We start from the raw sequence: 21,650 nt of genomic DNA on the forward strand, positions 1-21,650 counted from the left end.
CCACTAGGCCTTAACCTCTTGGCTGTAACTTCCTGGCCTTACGCACCTGGCTGTTCTCTCCTGGCTGACCCACCTTGTGTTTAACTTCTCAGTCTTACCTAGTTTGCTTTCACTTCCTTGGTCATAGTCACCTGACCTTACCTACTTTGCTGTAGTGTCTTGGCCTTCATCTCCTGTGGGTTCTGGCCCGCCATAGCCGCTTGGCCGTGTGTACCTGGCTCAACCACCTGTCCACACCCACTCGCCTTTTTCTAACTGGCCATACCCTCCTGCCCTTTCTCTCCCAGGCTTAACGTCTCGGCCTTACCAACCTGGCCTGGATGGTATTGCCCTCATGGTGACCAGGACATCTGGCATCTCACACCTGTAACACACTAATGGGTGCCAGCACAAAGCCATGCACGCCGACCTTCAGGCACCATCGTTGACCATGGGTCACGCTTTTCCTGTTGTGCGTTTGTGCCGGCATAGTCCTCTGCGGGCCTGTCTGGTGTCGTGCGTTTGTGCCGGCGTAGCCCTCTGCGGGCCTGTCTGGTGTGTGTTTGTGCCGGCATAGCCCTCTGCGGGCCTGTCTGGTGTCGTGCGTTTGTGCCGGCATAGCCCTCTGCGGGCCTGTCTGGTGTGCGTTTGTGCCGGCGTAGCCCTCTGCGGGCCTGTCTGGTGCTGCATCAGGTTGGTGGCCTCAGAGGCGCCTCCTGGGTGTGGTCAGGTTCTTGCCCCACTGCTCTTTTCCTTGAGATTGCATCACAAGCTGTCTTTGGGCCCTGGGCGTGGTGGAGCCTGGATCCCAGCCCCTTGGTGTGGCCAGTGTGATGCAGCCCCTTCTGCACATCCCACCTCACCTGGCTCTGCGTGCAGGGGGTCACTGGGTCGTCCACCCACCGCCCAGCAAGTCCCACAGCCAAGGCTGGGATGGTGCCTGCTGCACAGCCAGACTCAGAAAGTGCGGTTGGACCCGGTTTGAACGTCTGTCGTTCCTGTCTTTTTTTTAGCCTCCTAGGACGTGAACTTGCCACCGTCCTCAAGCTTACGGGCAGCCCTGGCTTTCCTCATCTTCTGTGGGGAAGGGGGGTTGTGAAGATGCCCAGGAAATTGTCCGGTGGTCTTGCAGGGGTCGTCTTGCTGAGCTTTTAGTCTTGGCTGCCTGGCTTGTACGGGCTGCCTCCCCATGTCCCCTGACTTACCTGGGTGGCACCATGGGGTCATGGCGTCTCCTTGTTCCCGTGGTGTTGTCTACAGAAGGGTGCATTCGAGTGCCTTTACCCTCAGCGAAGACAGCAACCCCCATCGCCACACCGCAGCCCCACTGCCTGAGGTGCGTGGCCTCCTTGGACCCTGGGTACTCAAGCGTGCTGCCGTGTGTGTGCTCATGCTCAGGCTGCCATGCCTGGGCTGCCAGCACGCCACTCCCAGAGGCTGCCCCTCCAAGACCTCCTCTTGGGATGGCCTTTCCTTCGCAGAGCCCAGCCCCTGGGGACTGACATTTTGTTGGGACTAGGAAGAGAATGAAACATTTCATGACTTTTCTGGAGAAGCAGGATGAGGTTGACAATTCTGATAGGAGTCCCCCTTAATGTGTCTTGCTGTGTGGCTGTACCGTTAGGTGTGTGTTACTGCCGTATAGCTGTACCATTAGGCGTGTGCCCCTGCTGTGGCTATACCGTCACGTGTGTGCCCCTGCTGTGGCTGTGCCATCACGCGTGTGTTCTTGCTGTGCGGCTGTACTGTCACACGTGTGCCCCTCTGTATGGCTGTACCATCATGCATGTGTGTCCGGCTGTGTGGCTGCGCCATCACGTGTGTGCCCCCGCTGTGTGACTCGCCGTCACGCGTGTGCCTCCGCTGTGTGACTCGCCGTCACGCGTGTGCCTCCGCTGTGTGACTCGCCGTCACGCCTGTGCCCCCGCTGTGTGGCTGTACTCTTATCTGTGCCGCCTTTCGTTTAACATTCTATTGTGAACGTTTTCCTCATTACAGTCGTGATTTTTCAAGACTGTGTGGATTCTGTAAGTCGTGGCTAATTCCTGGTGGACGGTGCTGTTTTGGCCCTGCAGGTGCCATGGTGATAGCGACATTCCTTCTCCGGGCCTGGCGTTCTCCGGGGTGTTCCTGGAGTTGCTTAACTGTGGCCCTTCTGCCTTTTTATGACGTTATTTGATAGAACCCTTGAGGGTGGTTTTAGACACCCCTAGTTTTGTAGCCCTTTTAGCTGTTGTATTTATTATTGTTTTGTTGCTTTCTGCAGGCCGGTCTAATTGAAGCCAACGGAGAACTCAAGGTCTTCATAGACCAGAACCTTAGTCCCGGAAAAGGTAAGGGCACCTGTTCTGGACACACTTGTGTTGATGAATGCGTGAAGCTTCACGTGTTTATGAAGCTGTTGACGTTGAAGCCTCTTGCTAATGATGGCATCTCCTGCACGGGCACCTTTGTGCTCTGAGAATCCAGGAGGGTGGGCGTAGGGGCCTTCTAATATTTAGAACACAGCCTGCACACACACACCAGTAGCTTTGTGGATTTTGAATTCTAAGGTGTGTATACTATTTGCAAACATTTAGAAAAAGGTAGAATAATGTAAAGAAGAAATAAAGACAATTTGTTTTCCCGCCACCCAAAGATAATGACGTCTCAGCAGTGGTGTGGGCTCTTCCAGAAGCCGGACTCAGCTGTGCTGTTTGAGGAAAGATGGGTGTACCATGGTGCACACCTCCTGCGAAGCAAGCACTTGCCACGTTTAACGCTTCGCATGTGTATTTTACTAGCTCTTGAGGAAAAGCCATTTTTCTTGTCTTGAGGAATCCAGGGGAGGAAGTCAGCTGGAGAGGTTCAAGCCGCCTCTTCCGGGTCCCACGGTTGGCAGTTTCCATTTTACACCTTGGAGTGGTGCTGTGGTTTACATTCATGAGGTGTGTGTGCTCACCTGGTTACTTCCCAGGTGAACTCCTTACCTGTGCTGGGTTAGGACACACCACTTAGAAGCTTTGATGTGCGGTGCTTGGCCCCTCGTGAGAGGTTGTGCTGTGTGGAGCTGGGAGTGCGTGCAGGGCGGTTCATTGTGGTTTGTTGCGATATTGCTGGGAGACAAGCTTGTGGAAGAGCTTGCTTTGTCCTAAGATGTTTCTGCCGGCAGAACCTAGTGGGCCCACTGAGTGCTCTGGTCGCAACATGCATGCACTTGGTTGCGTCAGCCCAGGGAGGAGCCTAGAGGCCTGGATGCGTTTCCGTTTTAGATTCCTAGAAGGAACTTTCTGATTTTTCTAATTATTCCCATATATAAAATAAGCTTTTTTTACTCTTAACATTGAGACCCTTGTAAGTGACCTCTCAGTGCTTGCCGTGGCTCTGGGGCGTGGGAGTGTGGTGACCAGGCCACCAGCTCTCTGCTGAGGCTTGGCCCTGCTACCCGTCCCTTTCTGTCCATTGCTGGTGCGGGTGCCCATGGTGCCATCTGCCTCCAACCCCTACGTGCTGCGGAGCCAGGTCCAGGTGTCTCCTTGGGGCCCGTCCCTAGGTCCTACTCTGATCTCTTCCTTGAGAGAACTTGGCCTTGTGACCTGAGCCAGCCTGCAGCCTCCCCAGCCTCCTGCTGCCCGTGGATCCTGCCAGAGGAAGGTGGTGGGACTGGCCCTGCTCTTCTGCTGACGCAGGTCCTTCCCTGCTGCTTTTCTAGGAATAGGGAGCAAATCTACGCAGCCCTTTTAGGATTATTTATGACCTTTTGTCTTGATCATTTGAGGATTCACAGATTGCTCGAGAGAAGTATAGTTTTAGTGTAACTAATTGAACACTTAAAAGTGCACAAGTTGCAGGCATGACATTTTCTGTTCAAGTGATAAAGCAGAAATAACAATGAAAAAGTTCACCATTTTCACCATTTTATGCTTGGAAATGATGAAGTCTGTTACTATGGTGTTGAATTTGAATTCCTCTTGTTAGGTTACATGCAGTCGGCTTTCTTACCACATGTGGGCTGTCTCCTTTTCCATTCTTACTCACAAATCTGTGCTTAAATCTGTAACAGGTTTAATGGAGCTGAAGAGTTGAATTGCAGGGATTAGGAGGGAACATACTCTGGCATTCGTGGCATAGCTGAAAATTTCTGGTTTTGACCCGGCTCGCGGCAGGGCCATGCGTTTCCCATCTGCTTGCCCCACGTGCCCCGGCCCCTGATCCCCCCGAGGTGAGCCTTGGGATGGTCAGTTCTTTCCCCGGATCGCCGGCAGCGGCTCTTGGGCCTCCCCTCCCCTCACCTGGTGTTGATTCCACCACACACGTGGAGCTGTTGTTGTTGTTGTTATTGTTGTTGTTTTTGAGATGGAGTCTCACTCTGTCGCCCGGGCTGGAGTGCAGTGGCGTAATCTCGGCTCACTGCAACCTCCGCCTCCCGGATTCAAGTGATTCTCCTGCCTAAACCTCCTGAGTAGCTGGGATTACAGGTGCCCACCACCATATCCAGCTAATTTTGTGTTTTTAGTAGAGATGGGGTTTCACCATGTTGGTCAGGCTGGTCTCCAACTCCTGACCTCATGATCCGCTCGCCTCAGCCTCCCAAAGTGCTAGGATTACAGGCGTGAGCGACTGCACCTGGCCACACGTGGTTATTTTAAATTTGCTTTTGCGTCAGTGACATGTTCATGTTTTAAAATTTTGAAGTATGAAAAGGTGCAGAGAGGTTTCCTTCTTTCCTCTTCTGCCCAGCACGTTAGCACCAGTGTTCACTTCCGATGTTTGTTCCAGAGAATTCTGTTTAACAAATAGAACAGTTTGTTGGTGTTTGCATGTGTCTGTGTCAATATGTGTGCATGAGTGCGCGTGAGGAACGTGTGTATCACTGAGTGTGCATGTGAGGAGTGTGTGCATGAGTGTCTGTGTATGCGTGAATGAGTGTGTATGTGAGGAGTGCTTGTCGGTGCATTGTGCATGAGGAATGACTGCATGTCTGAGTGTGCATGAGTTGAGTATGTGTTGAGTGTGCATGTGTGTTGTGTGCATCAGTTGTGTGAGTACGTGAGTGTACCTGTGAGTTTGCATGTGTGCATGCGTGTGAGTTGTGTGCATGTGTGTGCAAGTGAGTTGTATGTGTGAATTGTGAGGAGTATGTGTGGAGTGCATGTGTTGTGAGTGTGCATGAGTTCACGTGAGTTGTGTCAGTTGTGTTCGTGCATTTGTGAATCGAGGTGTGTTGTGTGCATGAGTTGTGTGCATGTGAGATGTATGTGAGTTGTGTGTGTGAGTTGTGCGTGAGTTGCATGTGAGTTGTGTGCATGTGCATGTGTGAGTTGAGTGAGTTTTGTGTGTGGAGTGTTGTGTGTGTTGTGTTCTGTGCGTGTGCATGTGTGTATGTTGTGTGCGTGAATTGAATGAGTGTGTGTGAGTTGAGTATGAGTTGTGTGAGTGTGCGTGTATGTGCATGAGTTGAGTGTGAGTTCTGATTGTGCATGTGTGTGAGGTGTGTGTGTGTGTGAGCGTGCAGCCCTTGCTTCCCCAACAGACACCCGTCTTCACTAGTGGGCCCCCCTTGCCTCTAGTTTGGGAGGTGGGGCGGTCTAGGCAGGGTCCTCGGCGCCCTTAGATGGAGCCGTTGCGGGTGCTTTTTGAGTTGCCCTCGGTGGTGCAAGTGAGCAAGGCTCCGCCTTCCTCTCTCTGTGCCCTGCGAGCCCAGGGCATGGTCGGTAGCACTTCGAGGGCTGTGGAGCCCTTCCTTGAGTCAGATCTTAAGGCAGGACAGGAGCTGTCCCGGTGAGAGTGGATCAGGGGAAGGTAGAGGGGATGAGCCCAGCCGAGGCTCCTCGTGGGTCCCTGGCCCTGGTCCTCCCAGCTCCACTCCACGCCACAGCTGCCTGGGGCCACTGTGTCTCTTCCTGCTGCTGCTGTGGGGGGCCTGTGTCCAGGTCCCCACTGTGATTGTCAGTGTTCTCTAGAGCAACAGCCAGGGGGACAGGGAACCCAGGTGGGGACTCACGACAGGACCCAGCCTGGCCATAGTGGGGCCATCAGGGCGGAGCCTGCAGGGTGGTTGGTGATGAATTCTTTTTCTGGAAAAATGTAGGTTTTGCTCTAAAAGCCTTCAACGGGTTAGACGAGGCCCACCTGCATCGAGCACAATCTCCTTTGCTTAATGGCTCCTTTTCAAGGAGCTTAGCGGCAAGTTCTCGGCTGGCCTTTGGCTGAATAACGGGATAGAGCACCGTCAGGCTGACACGTAAAACTGACCACCACACCCTTCGAGGCTCAGAAAACTGCTTTCCACCCAGAGAAATGCACCAAACTCGAGACATTTTGCATCCACAGGCTCCCCAAGGATGAGAGTCCCAACGTGGAGGTTTTGACAATACATTTTATGTGGGCTAGTTTAGTCGTGGCTGTTTGGTTTGCCTCTAATTGTTTCCTGAGAGCAAAATGCTGCTGTGAACATTTGCACACACACTTTGTGTGTCTGACAGTTCCATGTCCTCACCACCATTTGGTGGTGTTGGGTTTTCAGGCTTTGTGTGTCACAGGTGGGCTCTTACTCATACCATGCCTGTGGCCCCGCAGTACTGGTAGGAGCTTTCCCTCTGGCTTTGCCTGGTCCACCCTGCCCCCGTCCCAGCGTGACCTGGCCCCAGGGCTGCCTGCATCCTCCTCCCTGATGTGTGCAATCCTGTCTGACCCACGCTTCGTCTTCAGGGAGGCCAGCCGGGAGGCCACAGCTGGCCTGGAAGTGTGCTTGTCTGTCTGTACCTCAGGGCTGCCTGTGCATCCCCCGTACCGAGGGGTGATCCAGGCTCACCGAGAATCTGCCCACACTGTTCCTGAGAGCGCAGATACGTGTGTAGGCCAGGTGCAGGGGCTCACACCAGAAATCTCAGTGCTGCAGTGGGAGGATTGCTTGAGGCCAGGAGTTCAAGACCAGCCTGGGCAACAACGTGAGGCCCCATCTCTACAAAATAAAAAAAAAAGTAGCCAAGCATGGTGGCGCATGCCTATAGATAGTCACAGCTACTTGGGAGGCTGAGGCAGGAGGATCACCTGAGCGTGGGAGGTCGAGGCTGCAGTGAGTTGTGATTGAGCCTCTGCACTCCAGCCTGGGCGACAGAGCCAGACCCCGTCTCAAATGAGTAGGCTGGGCACAGTGGCTCACGCCTGTTATCCCAGCACTTTGGGAGGCCGAGGCAGGTGGATCACCTGAGGTCAGGAGTTCAAGACCAGCCTAGCCAACATGGTGAAACTGCCTCTCCACTACAAATATAAAAATTACTGGGGCGCTGTGGTGCACACCTGTAATCCCAGCTACTCAGGAGGCTGAGGCAGGAGAATCACTTGAACCCAGGAGGTGGAGGTTGCAGTGAACCAGGATCGCTCCACTGCCCTCTAGCCTGGGTGACAGAGTGAGACTCTGTCTCAAAAAAAAAAAGAGTAAATGTGTAAGTGTACATTTGAGTGTGTACTTTGGCAGCTGGTGCATGGCGTGTCTGCGTCCTCCCCATGCTGTGTGGTGGCTCCTGTCTTTAGTCACTGGGGCCCTTCCAGTCGTGGCTTTGGCGACTGCGATGTGTTTTGCTACCTTTGGTTATTTGCTGCCTTTTTCTCATAGTGTGCTCATGATTTTTAACATAGTGGGTCCGTGGAGAGCGCTCAGACACAGGTCATGGCTGTGCACGGTGCAGGCTCACCCTGTCTGCGGCGCCGGGCCCGGGTCCCTCGGTTGCTGCTCATATGGGAGTGCCCAGCACATGTGGGCATTGGATTATACATGTCCTCTTAGCCCAGAATGACTGCTTCTGAAAGAGCATCTCCCTTTGTTGTGTCTTTACTTTCCTCCTGCTTCAGTCTCATGTCTGTCAGCTTTAGGGTTCTAAGTGGAGGAGGAAATTTATCAGTGGTGTGTGGTCAGAAGCTTAGTGTTGCTTACGTAATTCCTTACTCGTGGTGACTGTCGCTTGTGAACTGTGCCCCCCCCCCCCCCCCCCACACACGCACTGATCTTTGTACAACTGTTAGGAAGGGGGTTATAGGAAGGGAGGGTATAACTTTTGGTTGGCCTCTTCAAACTGCCAGCCTCCTACAAAACTGTCAGGAGAGGCCATCAGTTTTTTCTCTCTTCGTATTTCTCTATTTTTAACCTGAGGGACATTAAAAACCCAGCCTCTGTTTTTAGCCCAGTAATGGCATTTCTGTGGCTGTAACCCTTGTTCCCAGGTGTGAGATGATGACTCTTGGATGCAGGGTAGCCTGCTGGAGCTCTGTGTGTTTGGACAGAGAGGTTCATGGGAGTGACTTCAGCCATGCTGTGAACTTGGAGTAGTAACCGCGTGTTCTCAGGAGCAGGTCCTGCCAGGGGCTCAGCCACGTCAGGCACAGTAGGTGTGTGGTTTGTGCAGCTGAGGTCTCTGATAACTGCCAGAGGATAGGTTTTGTGTGGGAGCTGCCTCAGCCTGCGTTCTAGGAGCTCAGGTCTCCTGAGTCTGAATGGAGTCTGGGGAGAGCAATGTCTCCGTGGGGCAGGTGCCTGGCTGTGGTCACTTAGGCAGGAGCTTCCTCCTCAGTGCTGACAACAGAGAAGAATGTTCTGTTGTGGCCAGTCAAGTGTGCACAAATGCTGCTTGCAAGCCAGCCACAGAGGCACTCCCTGCGGAGCCACTTCCCTGCGGAGCCGCTCCCCTGCAGAGGGGCTGTGCTTGACCAGATGAGCAGATAAAACATCTCCAGCTTGGTGGGCAAAACAGTAACTCGTAGACCTCTGGCTCTGACAATGTAAGGATGTTAAAATTGTTTTTCAGAAAATACAAAACTTTATGATTTCATAATTTATCTTAAGCCCTATAGATATTAATAGAATAGGACAAGTAATGATAAAAATGTGAGTACTGTATTTAGACTCCTTTTTCTGTTAATGGATTATAGCAACTCAGACCATATATATTCTTAACTAATTTTCTTCCCAAGAAAGGAATTCTCCATTTAAAATGCTGTATATAAAATGTTTTTAATTAGTTCATTTGAAAAAGGCTATGTGTGCCTTTTACAGTTGAAACAATATTATTTCTGTAGAGTCAGCTTATGGGCCATGTCTTCATGTGACTCAGCTTGTCCCTGAAATGTTAGTCCTCCTCCCTCCCATGCATAGATTGTGTGGGTCAGTCTTACCAAGAAAATGTGTGGAACACTCTACTTATATTGCCAGATTAAAACTAAATGATTGGCTGGGCACGGTGGCTCACACCTGTAGTCCCAGCACTTTGAGAGGCCAAGGCGGGTGGATGACTTGAACTCAGGAGTTCAAGACCAGTCTGTGCGATGCGGCGAAACCCTGTCTTTACAAAAAATAAGAAAATTAGCCGGGTGTGGTGGTGCGAGCCTGTAGTACCAGCTACTTGGGAGGTTGAGGTGGGAGGATCCCTTGAACCGGGAGGTGGAGGTTGCAGTGAACTGAGATTGTACCACCGCACTCCTGCCTGGGTGACAGAGTGAGACCCTGTCTCAAAAACAACAACAACTACTAATTGAAATAACATTCTACCCTGAGGTGGACAAAAAAGTGGCGGGGAGCGACAGCCTGGCTGCCACTGGTGCGTTTGGACTGGAATGACCGCTTGGGGAACTGGGCGGACTCTGGGACGGCGGCCGCTTGGACCCAGGCTTCGCTGGCGCCAGGTGTGCTGAGAAAAACACACAGCATGTGGTTCAGTAATAACAAACAGCATTTTCATATGACGTCTGTGTTCATATGACCACTTTATTACAATGGAATAGCGTAGCAGCGTTTGAGGAAATCAGCCTGATCTGTACATGTGGGTAAGTCTGAACACAGTGTTGGCAGAATTGCAGAATGCGAGCCATATAATATTTGTCTGTGTTTCAGAGGCACACAAAAAACAATCGTTATAGCCTTAGGTTCAGTTCGGCACATCCTGGAAAAGCATGAAAAATGAAGAGAGTGCGTCCCTGCAGGCCCTGGGCGCCGCACACGGGCAGCCTCGCGGGGAGGCTGAGGGTCCTGGGGACTCATTTTATTTCTGCTCCTTATGTCTCTACGAAACTTGAAGCAAGTATGATGATAACAGTGTATTTGAAGTGTACTGGAATAAAATTGTCGTGTTATTGTTTGTATTTGAAAAGTTTCTCAATGAATAGAAACAAGAAGCCGGGCCAGGCACATTGGCTCACACCTGTAATCCCAGCACTTTGGGAGGCCAAGACGGGTGGATCACCTTAAGTCACGCGTTCAAGACCAGCCTGGCCAACATGGTGAAACCCCGTCTCTATTAAAAATACAAAAACTAGCCGGACGTGGTGGCGGGTGCCTGTAGTCCCAGCTACTCAGGAGGCTGAGGCAGGAGAATCGCTGGAACCTGGGAGGCGTAGGTTGCAGTGAGCCGAGATGATGTCACTGCACTCCAGCCTGGGCAGCAGAACGGGACTCCATCTCAAAAAAAAAAAAAAAAAAAAAGAAAAGAAAGAAGCCCACCCACCCAGCTCTGGTCCCCAGAAGTCACTGCCCTTTCCAGCCTGTACTGCTGGGTGTGGGTCTGAGATGTATTCAGGGAGGGGCCTTGCTGCTCACTGGCCGGGTGGGCGTGCGAACTCAGCCCCTATCTCAAGGCCCTTCTGAAATGCTGCTCTGGGGCGGGGCAGGGGATATTCACCCTCAGCCTCAGGATTTCTTTCTTCTCCCTGTTACTGATGCACGTACCCTGCCCTCTGTCCTGCAGAGACTCAACTGGTGACCCAGGGGTGCTGCTGGTTGATGTGGTGTGCTGCTCAGAGGTCCTCTGTTGGTTTGTGTCTAGGCTGGGAGGGGCCCTCTGTGCTTGGCAAGCCCTCGGGCTCCAAAACCCTTTACCTGCAGCTGGTGTGGGGGCTCAGACTCCAGGTGGACAACAGGAGCGAGTGGGGAAGCTCAGGGGCCCTGGACGTCTGCCTGCATTCACTCATCCTGCGCTGGGTACCAGAGGAGGGACCCTCTTCCCTCTGTGTGTTTCTCCCCCTTCCTAGCTGTGAAAACCCTTAGCAACCCACCCCAGCCTCATGGTGCTGGCCTCTGGCCCAGAGGGAGAGACCTGGTTGGAAGGACAGATGGCGTAGACAGGCCAGCCAGCTGGCCTGTGGGCAGAGCAGATGGAGGGCAGGCCGGATGCCCCGAGGGTCTCAGCTACACTGCTGTCCCACAGCCCCACCACCCCCGAATCCCCGAGTCCTACCCACACTGCCTGCTGGGGCAGGAAAGGGGAGCCCCAGACTGGGACGCCCGAGTGCACGGTGCCCGTGGTGCTGGTGGGCGGCGCTGTGGCCGGGCGCTGTGGTGCTGTGGCCGGGCCGTGCAGGACGGAAAGAGCCGCCTGGCTGCTGATGGGGAGTGACGGTGCCACTGGCTTTTGTGAACTCAGAGGTCTGTTGCTTTCTCCACATTTATTGAAATTAGAGACTCGTTTGCAAATTTTAAAAGATGTTATCTTTGTAATGAATCAGCTAAATATTCTTGAAAGCTTACTATTTACTCATCTGTACATGAATCTGAAAAGTGTTTAATTGTGTATTTTAAATCATTCCCTGCATAGTAGAATATTATGTTTGCTTTTAAAAGGTCTTTCTCTGGTAAGTATTACACAGTGTATATGTGCATCAAATCATCACTTGTACATTTTGAATATGTACAATCTTTACTTTTCAATTGAATATTCTAAAATAAAAATACCTTCACATATATAAAACAATTAAAAAGTAGATATTTGCTTTTCTTAGGATACGCATCTTTATTTTTGGAAGAAAATTATCCCACAGCAGATCATCTTATTTTAGTTCCAGAAAAGAATTTTAAATATGTGTTGATATTGGTTGGTAAAAATACTAATATTTAACCCAGTTGAATCAAAAGGCAAATGTCTTTTTAATCACTTCCTAATAATCTGTCTTGGCCAACTTAGATTATTAAGAGAAATTATTAAGTGTTCTTATGTAGCAGCAAAATTCATTCTTTAGTATATTTTAAAGAAACGCATAAAAAGCAGTAGATGTTTTTAGAACGCATGGGTTGTGAAGGGCCCCAAAATGAAACCAGATCGCAAAGACGACGTATTCGAAAGTCTCACCAATGATTTGTGAGTCATTTTGGTGCTGACTGGTGGGAATGAAGGGAGATGCCTGTGGGGAAGTCCAGGGTCCTGCAGCTCCTCGGGCAGCTGTCGGGGGAGGCCCGAGGTCGGATGGGCAGCCGTCCGGGGAGGCCTGAGGTGTGGCGAGATTGGGGAGTTCTCCTTTCCTGATATTGTCATGACCCGCAAGTCTGTCTTTTCTTCACCTGAGGGTATCGCGCATTTTCAAATGTGGGGCCATCGGCTCAGCTCCCCCAGCCATGCCGCGGGGCACTGCGAGCCCCTTGCTTCTCCGCGTGGCCGCCTAACGCCCCTCCCGGGCTGTGCTGGCCACCCAGGCCTCCCACCTTGTTTCCCAGGGTGCTCGCTACCACCTAGTTTACAGGTTCCTCTGTTCTCTCTGCCCGCTGATGCCAGTTTTTGAACTTTATCATTACTGCTTCATTTTACTATTTTTGTGTAAATGTTCCAGGACTTTGTCCACTGCTATGTCCCTAGGACCTTTTGCATTCCGCTGTTGGAGGAGAGAGGCCTCACGTCTCCTGCAGAGGGGTCCCCACTTGCTTCACCAGTGTTCTGAGGGCTCCTGTGTGTTTAGAGGCGCAGCCTCCACAGAAGGCACGCTCCTTCCTAGGAACAAATGTGGCTCTCCTTCCTAAGGAAAAGTGGATTATCAGATTTCCATGCTAGGTTTGCAGCCTCATAGAGAAATGTTGGGATAAAAATTCTAGTTTTAAAATTCTGTTCTGTAATTGTCACAGAATCACAGACTTTTCCAGGCCGTGGTCCCACCAGCACGTTCTGCAGACCTCGCCGAGGGGCCAGAGCAGTGGGTGATCAGCCTGGGTCACCTGGGTCGCGTCAGCACGGCCCTGCAGCTCTCCCCTTACGGTTTTACGTTGGGAATTAAGCTTCATGGAGGTGTTTGCACTTGAGCCATGGATTTGAGACAGTACAAGTGGGGAAGGCTAAGCATCTCTAATTGGAAGCACCATCTTGCTGGAACGGTCACTTTTAGCCTTAACTTAGAAAAGGAGTCTCGCCCTTGACCTGGTGTCTTTGTGTTGCAGGCGTGGTGTCCCTCGTGGCTGTTCACCCCTCCACTGTCAACCCGCTCGGGAAGCAGCTCTTGCCAAAAACCTTTGGACAGTCCAATGTCAACATTGCCCAGCAAGTGGTAAGGCTCCCGTAGGAGCGGCCAGTCGGGATCTTGGTGCGGGGTCGGGGTTGGGTGAGAGCCGTGTGGTTGGGGGTGTTCCCAGGCATGACTGGATTTGGACTCTGGTTGCAGCATAGGGCCTTCCCCTCGTCAGGGAGCCCATGGCCAGTGCTAGATTTTCCACGGCCCTCTGCAGCTGCCTGCGTGTTGTTGTGGGAGACACGATGGCATGCACAGCACTCCTGTGTGCCCCAGCCCACGCCGTCCTTCCAGTAGCTGGAGGGTGGTGGGCAGGGCCCCAGCCCCAGCCAGAGGCACCTTCCTCTTAGTGTCAGAGCTCAAAGCTCTTCTTCTAACAATGGCTTCTTACGTGATGTGGCCGAGCATTGGCCGTGGCCCTCCTGGCGACACCAGGCTGGGAAGCCAGGTAGGGGCAGGGCCCTGGCCGTGGCTGTGCCTTGGCCCCGGGGCAGTGACGGGGCAGATGCCGCTCCCTCAGCTGCGCACAGGAGAGGGGCGCATGGGCATTGGGAAACGGCGCATCCCCCCTCTCCAGGCTGCTGCTGGCCAACTGATGCCACGTCTCACAATGCTGTTTCCTGTCTCTGCCCACCCTCCGCGTTCTTGCCGGTGGCAGGCTATTGGAGACAAGGAGCCCGCACGGAATCCTGACCTCACCAGAAGTGGGGCCCCAGGCACTGGGTGGGCAGGTTCGGCTGTGACTGGAGCTGGTGGTGAGGGACACAGCCACCCCAAGGCTAGGCCGGGCTTCCAGTCCTTCCTCAGGGACTTGTTTATGGTGCTTGAGAGCTCTTTCCTGGTCCTGAGATGATGCTCTGGCCCCGCCTGGGCAGCTGTCCCAGCCCTGTTCCTGCCAGCCATGGGCTTTGGTGATGCAGCACCTCTCACACACCCCAGCCTCCTGGTCCGCTCCACCCCCTCACCCTGCACTGCCTATGCTGTGGCCCTGTCCTCTTACAAGGATTGAACACCTCCGGGTGGGATGAGAACCTGTCCGTTCACCTATCCCCAGGTGTCTCTCAGGCATCCCTAGGTGTCCTCATGTGTCTCTCAGGTATCCCCAGGTATCCTCCCATGTCTCTCAGGCATCCCCAGGTGTCCTCACGTGTCTCTCAGGTGTCCCCAAGTGTCTCTCAGGCATCCCCAGGTGTCCTCACATGTCTCTCAGGTGTCCCGAGGCATCCTCAGGTGTCCCCAGCCCTGTAGAGAGCTCTCTGTACTGAGCTGTTTTCTGTTGTCTAGGGCATTTCCCTTTGGTCTAATCATGTTTTCTTTAGAGAACAATGACCACATACCAGGGATATTTTGGTCATTTTTGTACTTTAGTCTTTATATGCAGTCCTGCTATTTCCATTTATTTAAATACCCTTGAAATTCTCTGGACTCTTTAACAGATCTTAGGATACGAGTTTTAAGAGAGAGCGGCTTGTGGGTCACACCCTTGAGAGATGTGAGCGGGATTGCCTTCCCCGTGAGCCCCCCCACGCACCCCCTCCCCATGCGTGCTCCCCCGCACCCCGTGCGTGCTCCCACACAGCTGTCCTGAGTGAGCGGTTCCAGGTCCCACGCAGCTTTCATGGCCCCTCTCCTGCCAGTGGGAGGTGACAGAAACCTCACTCTGCAGAAGTTTTGTGGCCATTGAAAGTAGCGGTTTGTGGAAGCCCTTCCATGTTATACGGCTGATATAACTGATCACGGCTTTTCAGTAAATGCCATTTTGATAAACGCTAAAAATTCAGTTTTTGTTTTGCTTTATAATTAGATTATAGATATGACTATAAGTTGATTGGGAATTATAAGGTTGATTTTATAGGTGCTGTCTATCATAGCGGAGTTTATCTGGGTGAATAATTGTAGCACCACTTCCGTCTTTACTGCCGGTCTGAATACACTGGAGGAAAATGAATGAGAAGATTATCTTACTGATGTGCTTTAAACTTCGTCACTGAAAGTCTAGTTCCTGATTTAAATTCACCTGTTCGGGTGGAGCTTGTCATTGCTGTTTTATGCTTTGCAAAATCTCAGTGATAGGAATTAAAGCTGACAAATGGCAAATGTCTCTTAAACCTTTTTATATACCAGAGGTTTACAAAAAACGGGACTGGCTCATTCTGATGCGAGGGGTGGAGCTCAGTCCAGGCATGTGAGTGAAAGCGGTGGGAGGTTCCTTAGGTCTCTGACCTTCACCAGCCTGCAGGCACAGGGCTTGTCAAGGTCAAGGTCTTTTGAGGTGCAAATGCTCGTGAAGCCTGCAGTGCTGCAAAGCATAGCTCACGCACAGGAAGGTGTGCGGGACGGATGCGCTTAGGCGGCAGGAGCAGCGGCCTGTGTGAGACCCCCGTGAGAAGCAGCCCCCACCCAGGCCTCTGTCCCAGAAGGCGGCATCTGTGGTCGCAGTGGCCTTTCCTTTGCAGCTGCACCGCTGGCCATGTCTCTCTGGACACTGCAGTTAACCTTGGTCCATCTCTAGGATTCTGTGTCTGAGTGGGGTCACGCTACACAGAGACGTAATCTCAGTTTTTAGAGTGTGTGAAATTAAGATGCAGAAAGTGTGCTCTTAGGGCAGAAGGAATTCCTTAAATCAGGAATCCCCAACCCCTGGGCCTGTTAGGAAGCCGGCTGCATAGCAGGAGGGGACTGCCTGAGCCCTGCCTCCTGTCGGATCAGCGGCATTAGGTTCTCGGTTCTCGGGAGCGCAAACCCCACTGTGAACAGCACATGCAGGATCCAGGCGGCACTCCTTATGAGAACCGAACGCCTGATGATCTGAGGTGGAGCAGTTTCTTCCCAAAACCACCCCCCACCCCGGTCTGTGGAAAAACTGTCTTCCACAAAACTGGTCCCTAGTACTGAAAAGGTAGGGGATCGCTGCTTTAAAACACCAGGGTTCGCTGTGGAGCCAGTGAGGGGGGCTCCTGGGGGAGGAGGACTGGTCTCAGGCAAGGTGGACCTCTGGCAGGTCCTCTACTGTGGGATGCTTACACCGCGTGCTCCATTTTCTAGCAACTGCTGGCATGGAAGCTGCAAAAGCTTTAGAATCAAACGGCTGTGTTTGAAGCCATGTCATTTAGCTTCTCTGAAGCACAGCTTGGATTCCAGCTGTGAGCACAGTAGGAAGAGAAGACCCCTCGTGACCTGTGGGGCCCGGGTCACCTCCCCTGCTCCCCCACGAGAGGCGGGCGGGGGAGTCATGAGGGCAGAGCCCATCCTCCAGAGAAGCCACCATTAAATCCAAGGAGTGGGTGTCCCTGGCACCTTGCAGTCCCTGCCTGCCTCCTGCTCCCAGAGGGCTCCTGGATCTCCTGGAAAGCCCTGGTTGGAGTCAGACCCACTGCCTCCCAACTTTGGGCAGCACCCCTCATTGTGCTGTGACCACTTCTCCCTTCCAGGGTCTCTGCCCACCGCTCCAGCTAGTGTGGCCTCTGCTTCCGAAACCTCCTCTCCTCTCCTAGGGGCCCAACTCTGAACTGTCCTTCCCGGCACTGACCCATCCACCCTCTGGCACCTCCTTGGTTGCTGTTTTCCCTGCGCTTTTGCCCACACACGCCCTCCAGGGCTTCAGTGTGTTGCTGTGGCTCCTGTGGTTGTTGAGTGTGGCTCCTGGTGTAGGGAAGTGAGGCTGGGAGCCTGCTCCATGTCTGTTGAATGGGAGGCCAGAAGGCATCTTGTGGCACAGGCGGCCGGCCAGAGTTCACCCGGCTTCCTGTGCACCAGGAAGGAAACGCACCTGTGCCAGGTCCGGGACCGAAGCGTCTGAGTCTCATTCCTGGGAGGGCTGGCTCCAGGCCGCCCCTATGAAGCTGACTCAGCTCACAGGGCTGGTGAGCTGCAGGTGATGGGTGAAGAGCAGGGACAGTGCTGCGGAGATGCAGCGAGGGGAGCTGCCATGCAGGGCACGCAGAGGAAGGTGCCGGCACCCTCGCCCAGCACTGCATGGGCCTGATGATGTGGGGCCTTCCGCAGGGAGCTGTTAAAGCAAGAGAGTAGGGAGGGCTTCCTGTAAGACCTGGCCTCCGTAACGACGCTTTCCCAGTGCACTGGCGGCTTGGTCTCAGGGTGCCCCTGGGTGCTGAGTCCTGTCTTCCAGGAAAGGCTGTTGGTGAGCACCATTGAGCACCTGGTGTGCACCTGCCCTCTGGCTTTCTCTTCTTCCCTACTTACAGTGGGTTTGACCTGCGATTTTTTGACTTTAAGATGGTCCGAAAGCAACACGCATTCAGTGGAAACAGCTTCCAGTGCCCACACGACCATCCTGTTTTTCCCTTTGAGTGCGGTATCCAGTTCTGGGATACCCACACTCATGTAGAGTGGGCTTTATGTGAGATGCTTTGGCCCGACTGGGTAATGTGCGTGATCTGAGCACATGTAAGGTAGACTGGCTAAGCCGTGATGCGCAGTAGGACAGATGGATGACGTGCATTTCGACTTAGGGTGTTTTCAGCTCACGCGGGTTTATCGGGATGTTCCCCATTGTGAGTCAGAGCCACTCTTCGTGAGTCGGTTTGCTCCTGACTGGAGGACGGCGGCACAGTGATGGCATTTGTCTTGGGGCCAAGATCCAGTGCCTTGTGTGGTCCTGGGATTCCTGGGGAAGGGAGTAGACCCATGAGGTGGGTTAGAATCGTGTGTGGGATTCTCCAGTCCCCTGTACCTGTGCGTGTGGTATGCGCAGAGCCAGCCAGTACTGCCTGGCGTGGAGCTGGCGGGTTCTCAGTCTTACATCGGCTCCCGGAGAATGGCATCCGCTGAACTCGACGCAGGAAGCCGTGTGGGGCCAGTGTGCTTGCAGGCAACCGGGTCGCAGGGTCCTTTTGTCAGCTATTTCGATCTGCCACGTGGTGCAGTGCCCCAGCAGCGCGCGCGCGCGCACACACACACACGTATTAAACCAAACAAGCTTCACAGGACATTTATTCATGCCCAGGAGACTTATCTTTTGTATGATTTCGTTTTGCAGCAAATTCACTAGTTTGATTTCGTGGCCTGTTAACGGGGTGATCCACGGAAGGCCGCACTCTGATGCGTCTCTGATCATCGGAGACATGAGTGTCAATGAACAGATCGGTCCTGTTGAAATGCTTTTCTTCTCAGGAGCTGACAGGCGATCTGGCCTGGGGATACTTGGAAAGTGTCCCCTCAGCTGCTCCCAGGGCCACCGCAGGTGATGCATTTATCCCTGTAAGAAGGGGAGCCGGGGTGGCGGGCCCAGCTTAGAGCAGCTCAGGGCATCGGCCGCATGAAGCACCCCCCCGCCAGCATGCAGGTGTCCAGCTCCAATCCCTTTAGCGGAAGCCACATGCCCACACAAGCAGTTCAGTCGCTGAGGCACTTGGATTTGTGGTGAATTGAATGACTCAACATTTACTGAGAAATAGTGTTTCCAGTTTAGATAGAGTCATGCCACAAGATCTTTGAAGTCAGAGTTGTATTTGCCTGTACGAGGGTGCCCAGGTTTTCGCACTCAAACATTCATTGAGGAACCAAAGTGATAAGAACTTGTCAAAAGTCACACCAGCCAGCATGTCCCTTGAGGAAGAGATAGTTGTCGATACCTCGGGTGTGCTGTGGGGTGAGGTGGGTGGGTCAGCGTCCACACTGGCCTTGCCTCTGGTGGTTCCCCCGAGAGGGGCCCAGGTGTGTGAGCCCTGGGGGTGCGTGGAGCCCCCCACCTTCCGCCCCCAGTGCTGGTCGCCCTCCCTCCTTGCCTGACGTCATTGCGGGTGCAGGGGTCCCCCCGGACAGGGCCCCAGGGCACAGGGTTACCAGGTGATGGCTGTCACCCTGCCTGTGCTTTTGTCCTTCGAGAGCTATTTTGGTTTGTTTCAGGCCTCTTTTTAGTACCACGGAAGGATACAATTTCATCCTCATCCATATTGCTAAAAGGAAGTAAAAGGGTGAAGGGAAAAACAGAAGCGTGCCGAAGTGCCCTGTGTGGAATTCTGTGCCGCCCCCTTCGTTAAATGACCGTGAGCGCTTTGGGGGTCACGCTCTGCCCTGTCCTGTTCTTGCTTGCTTGGGTTGTTCAAAGTTTCTTGTTGCTTTTGTCTAATTGGAGAAGATGCCTGTGACTGACAGGGGGAAGATGAGCCACAGTCAGAACAGGTGTGGTGATGCCGTCACCGTGTCAAAAGCGTCCACCGCCAGACATTTTTCCTGCCCCGTCGTGGCTGCTCACTGTGGTTAACAAAATTCCGCAGTGGCTGTGGATAGCGAACAGTTGGTGGGCGTGGCACCCTCGCCGTGTGGGCGGGGACTGACTGTCTGAATTGTCTTTTTTGACTATAGGTAATTGGTACGCCTCAGAGACCGGCAGCGTCAAACACCCTGGTGGTAGGAAGCCCACACACCCCCAGCACTCACTTTGCCTCTCAGAACCAGCCTTCCGACTCCTCACCTTGGTCTGCCGGGTGAGCACTTCCCTCCGGACCCTTAGAGTTGTAGGATTGCTTGCGGTTCGCACCTCCACGTTCTCCTGGGCCACGTGCGTGACACAGTCGCGCGGTGGGGCTCCCATGCGCATTGATGTCAGCCTCCGAATCACACTCACCCATCATCGTGCCCCGCACAGGTGTGCAGTCGAGGCGCACTGCCTCGGTCACGGAGAAGTTGGGCTGGGCACTGCCCACCCTGCTTTGTGTCTGGTGTAGTGGGTGCTCTTTGAAGGGCTGGCAGCTCTTGGCCAAGACGGGGAGAAGCTGGCCTTGTACTTGCCACAGGACCTTGGAGACTTTTCATTGTCTGTGCTGGGAGCACGCGGGATGGATTTCACCCACTGCCCCTGAATGCAGCCTCTACTGCCCCTGGGGTTACGGCCCCCGTGAGTGGTCCCACCAGAGCGGCTCCTTCCACTAAAGCAAGATCTGATGAGCTGTGTCTTTCCTTAAAAAAACACACATGCAAAGCTACAAAAACCTACCTGTGTCGGTGCCCAAAGCTTCACCAGCTGGGACCGCAGGTGACCTTTCCCGCCACGCGGGGACTGACCAGAGCGTAGAGTTGGGCTTTCCCTCTGTGTGAAGAACACTTAGTGGTTTGCACCTGTTGTCAAGCGGCTATCACAGCCCAAGCCGTATGAAATTATAGCCTGCTGAAATTTGTCCTAAAAATTCCCAAATGTACACTGAAATGTCCCATAGTTCCTGATTCTGGTTGCCCTCTTTAGAAAAGTGATGCTTGTGGCTCACACCTGTAATCCCAGCCCTGTGGGAGGCCGAGGCCGGCAGATCATGAGGTCAAGAGATTGAGACCATCCTGGCCAACATGCTGAAACCCTGTCTCTACTAAAAATACAAAAAAAATAGCCAGGTGTGGTGGCGGGTAGGCGCCTGTAATCCCAGCTACTTGGGAGGCTGAGGCAGGAGAATCGCTTGAACCCAGGAGGCGGAGGTTGCAGTGAGCCAAGATCGTGCCACCGCACTCCAGCCCACTACAGAGCGAGACTCCATCTCAAAAAAGAAAAAAAAAAAAAGAAGTGCTTGGCGTACTGATAGGCCTCTCATATGCTGAGTACTGATAGGCCTTCCATATGCTGATTCGGGTCCTGGGGACGCCTCCCGTTTTCCCTGACACTTGGAAGGACAGAGGTGCAGCCTGCCAGGGAGACACTCGCTTTCTGACCTGCAGGAGCACTGGGCCTCGGGGCTGGGGCTAGGGGGTCCTGGCCTGCTCACGTGTTGGATCTGCTGCGCCCGTGGGATGTGGCCCCTTTTTGTGCAGCTCATTAGAGCTCTCAGGTAAAAGCATTCCTCGATTCAGACTGATGCTCAGGAGGGCTGACAGTCGCTTCTTTTTTCCTTTGTATTTTGAAGGAAGCGCAACAGGAAAGGAGAGAAGAATGGCAAGGGCCTGCGGCATTTCTCCATGAAGGTCTGCGAGAAGGTGCAGAGGAAAGGGACCACTTCCTACAACGAAGTGGCGGACGAGCTGGTCGCGGAGTTCAGTGCTGCCGACAACCACATCTTACCAAACGAGTCAGTAAGTGTGTGCTGGGGGCCGAGAGGCCAGGGTAGTGGAACCAAGTGGTGTGGCACGTTTTACTCTTTTAATATTGGGAACAGTTAAAACCATACAGAAAATTCCAAGTACAGCATGACAGAATTTTTCCCAGTCCATTTGCTGGCATGATGCTCTGTCAGCGTCAGTGAGCGAGCACGTGGGCTGGCTCTGCACATCCAGCGGCCCAGAAATGCAGACGTGCCCTCCTCGCCAGCTGGGCTCGACACCCGAGGGCCCCCAGCTCCCCTCCTGGAACACACCGGGCTTCGCACAGCCCTGTCTTGCCCTGCATCATCTGTAGGGTGGGAGCGCTCCCTGAGGACGTGTTGGGGTGACAGCTCTGTGAGCGGGGTGCCGCTTCGAGCCGGTCCACGTGGCCTACAGTTTAAGGTGGGATCCAC

At 53.4% G+C, this 21,650-nt stretch overlaps 1 protein-coding gene across 3 annotated transcripts in view; it reads left to right on the top strand.

The window, feature by feature from the left end:
• The window catches only part of TFDP1 (transcription factor Dp-1), a 54,997-nt gene that overhangs the window by 25,595 nt on the left and 7,752 nt on the right, over positions 1-21,650 (top strand). For all 3 annotated transcript variants that reach the window (XM_009192289.2, XM_009192291.2, XM_009192293.2), the window contains exons 3-6: positions 2,246-2,312; positions 13,145-13,251; positions 19,540-19,661; positions 21,063-21,228. In XM_009192289.2, coding sequence (XP_009190553.1) covers positions 2,246-2,312; positions 13,145-13,251; positions 19,540-19,661; positions 21,063-21,228 — 462 coding nt within the window. The remainder of the gene's footprint in view (positions 1-2,245; positions 2,313-13,144; positions 13,252-19,539; positions 19,662-21,062; positions 21,229-21,650) is intronic.

Source organism: Papio anubis, chromosome 15 (genome assembly GCF_008728515.1).
Source record: "Papio anubis isolate 15944 chromosome 15, Panubis1.0, whole genome shotgun sequence".
In the NCBI taxonomy this organism is placed as follows: Eukaryota; Metazoa; Chordata; class Mammalia; order Primates; family Cercopithecidae; genus Papio; species Papio anubis.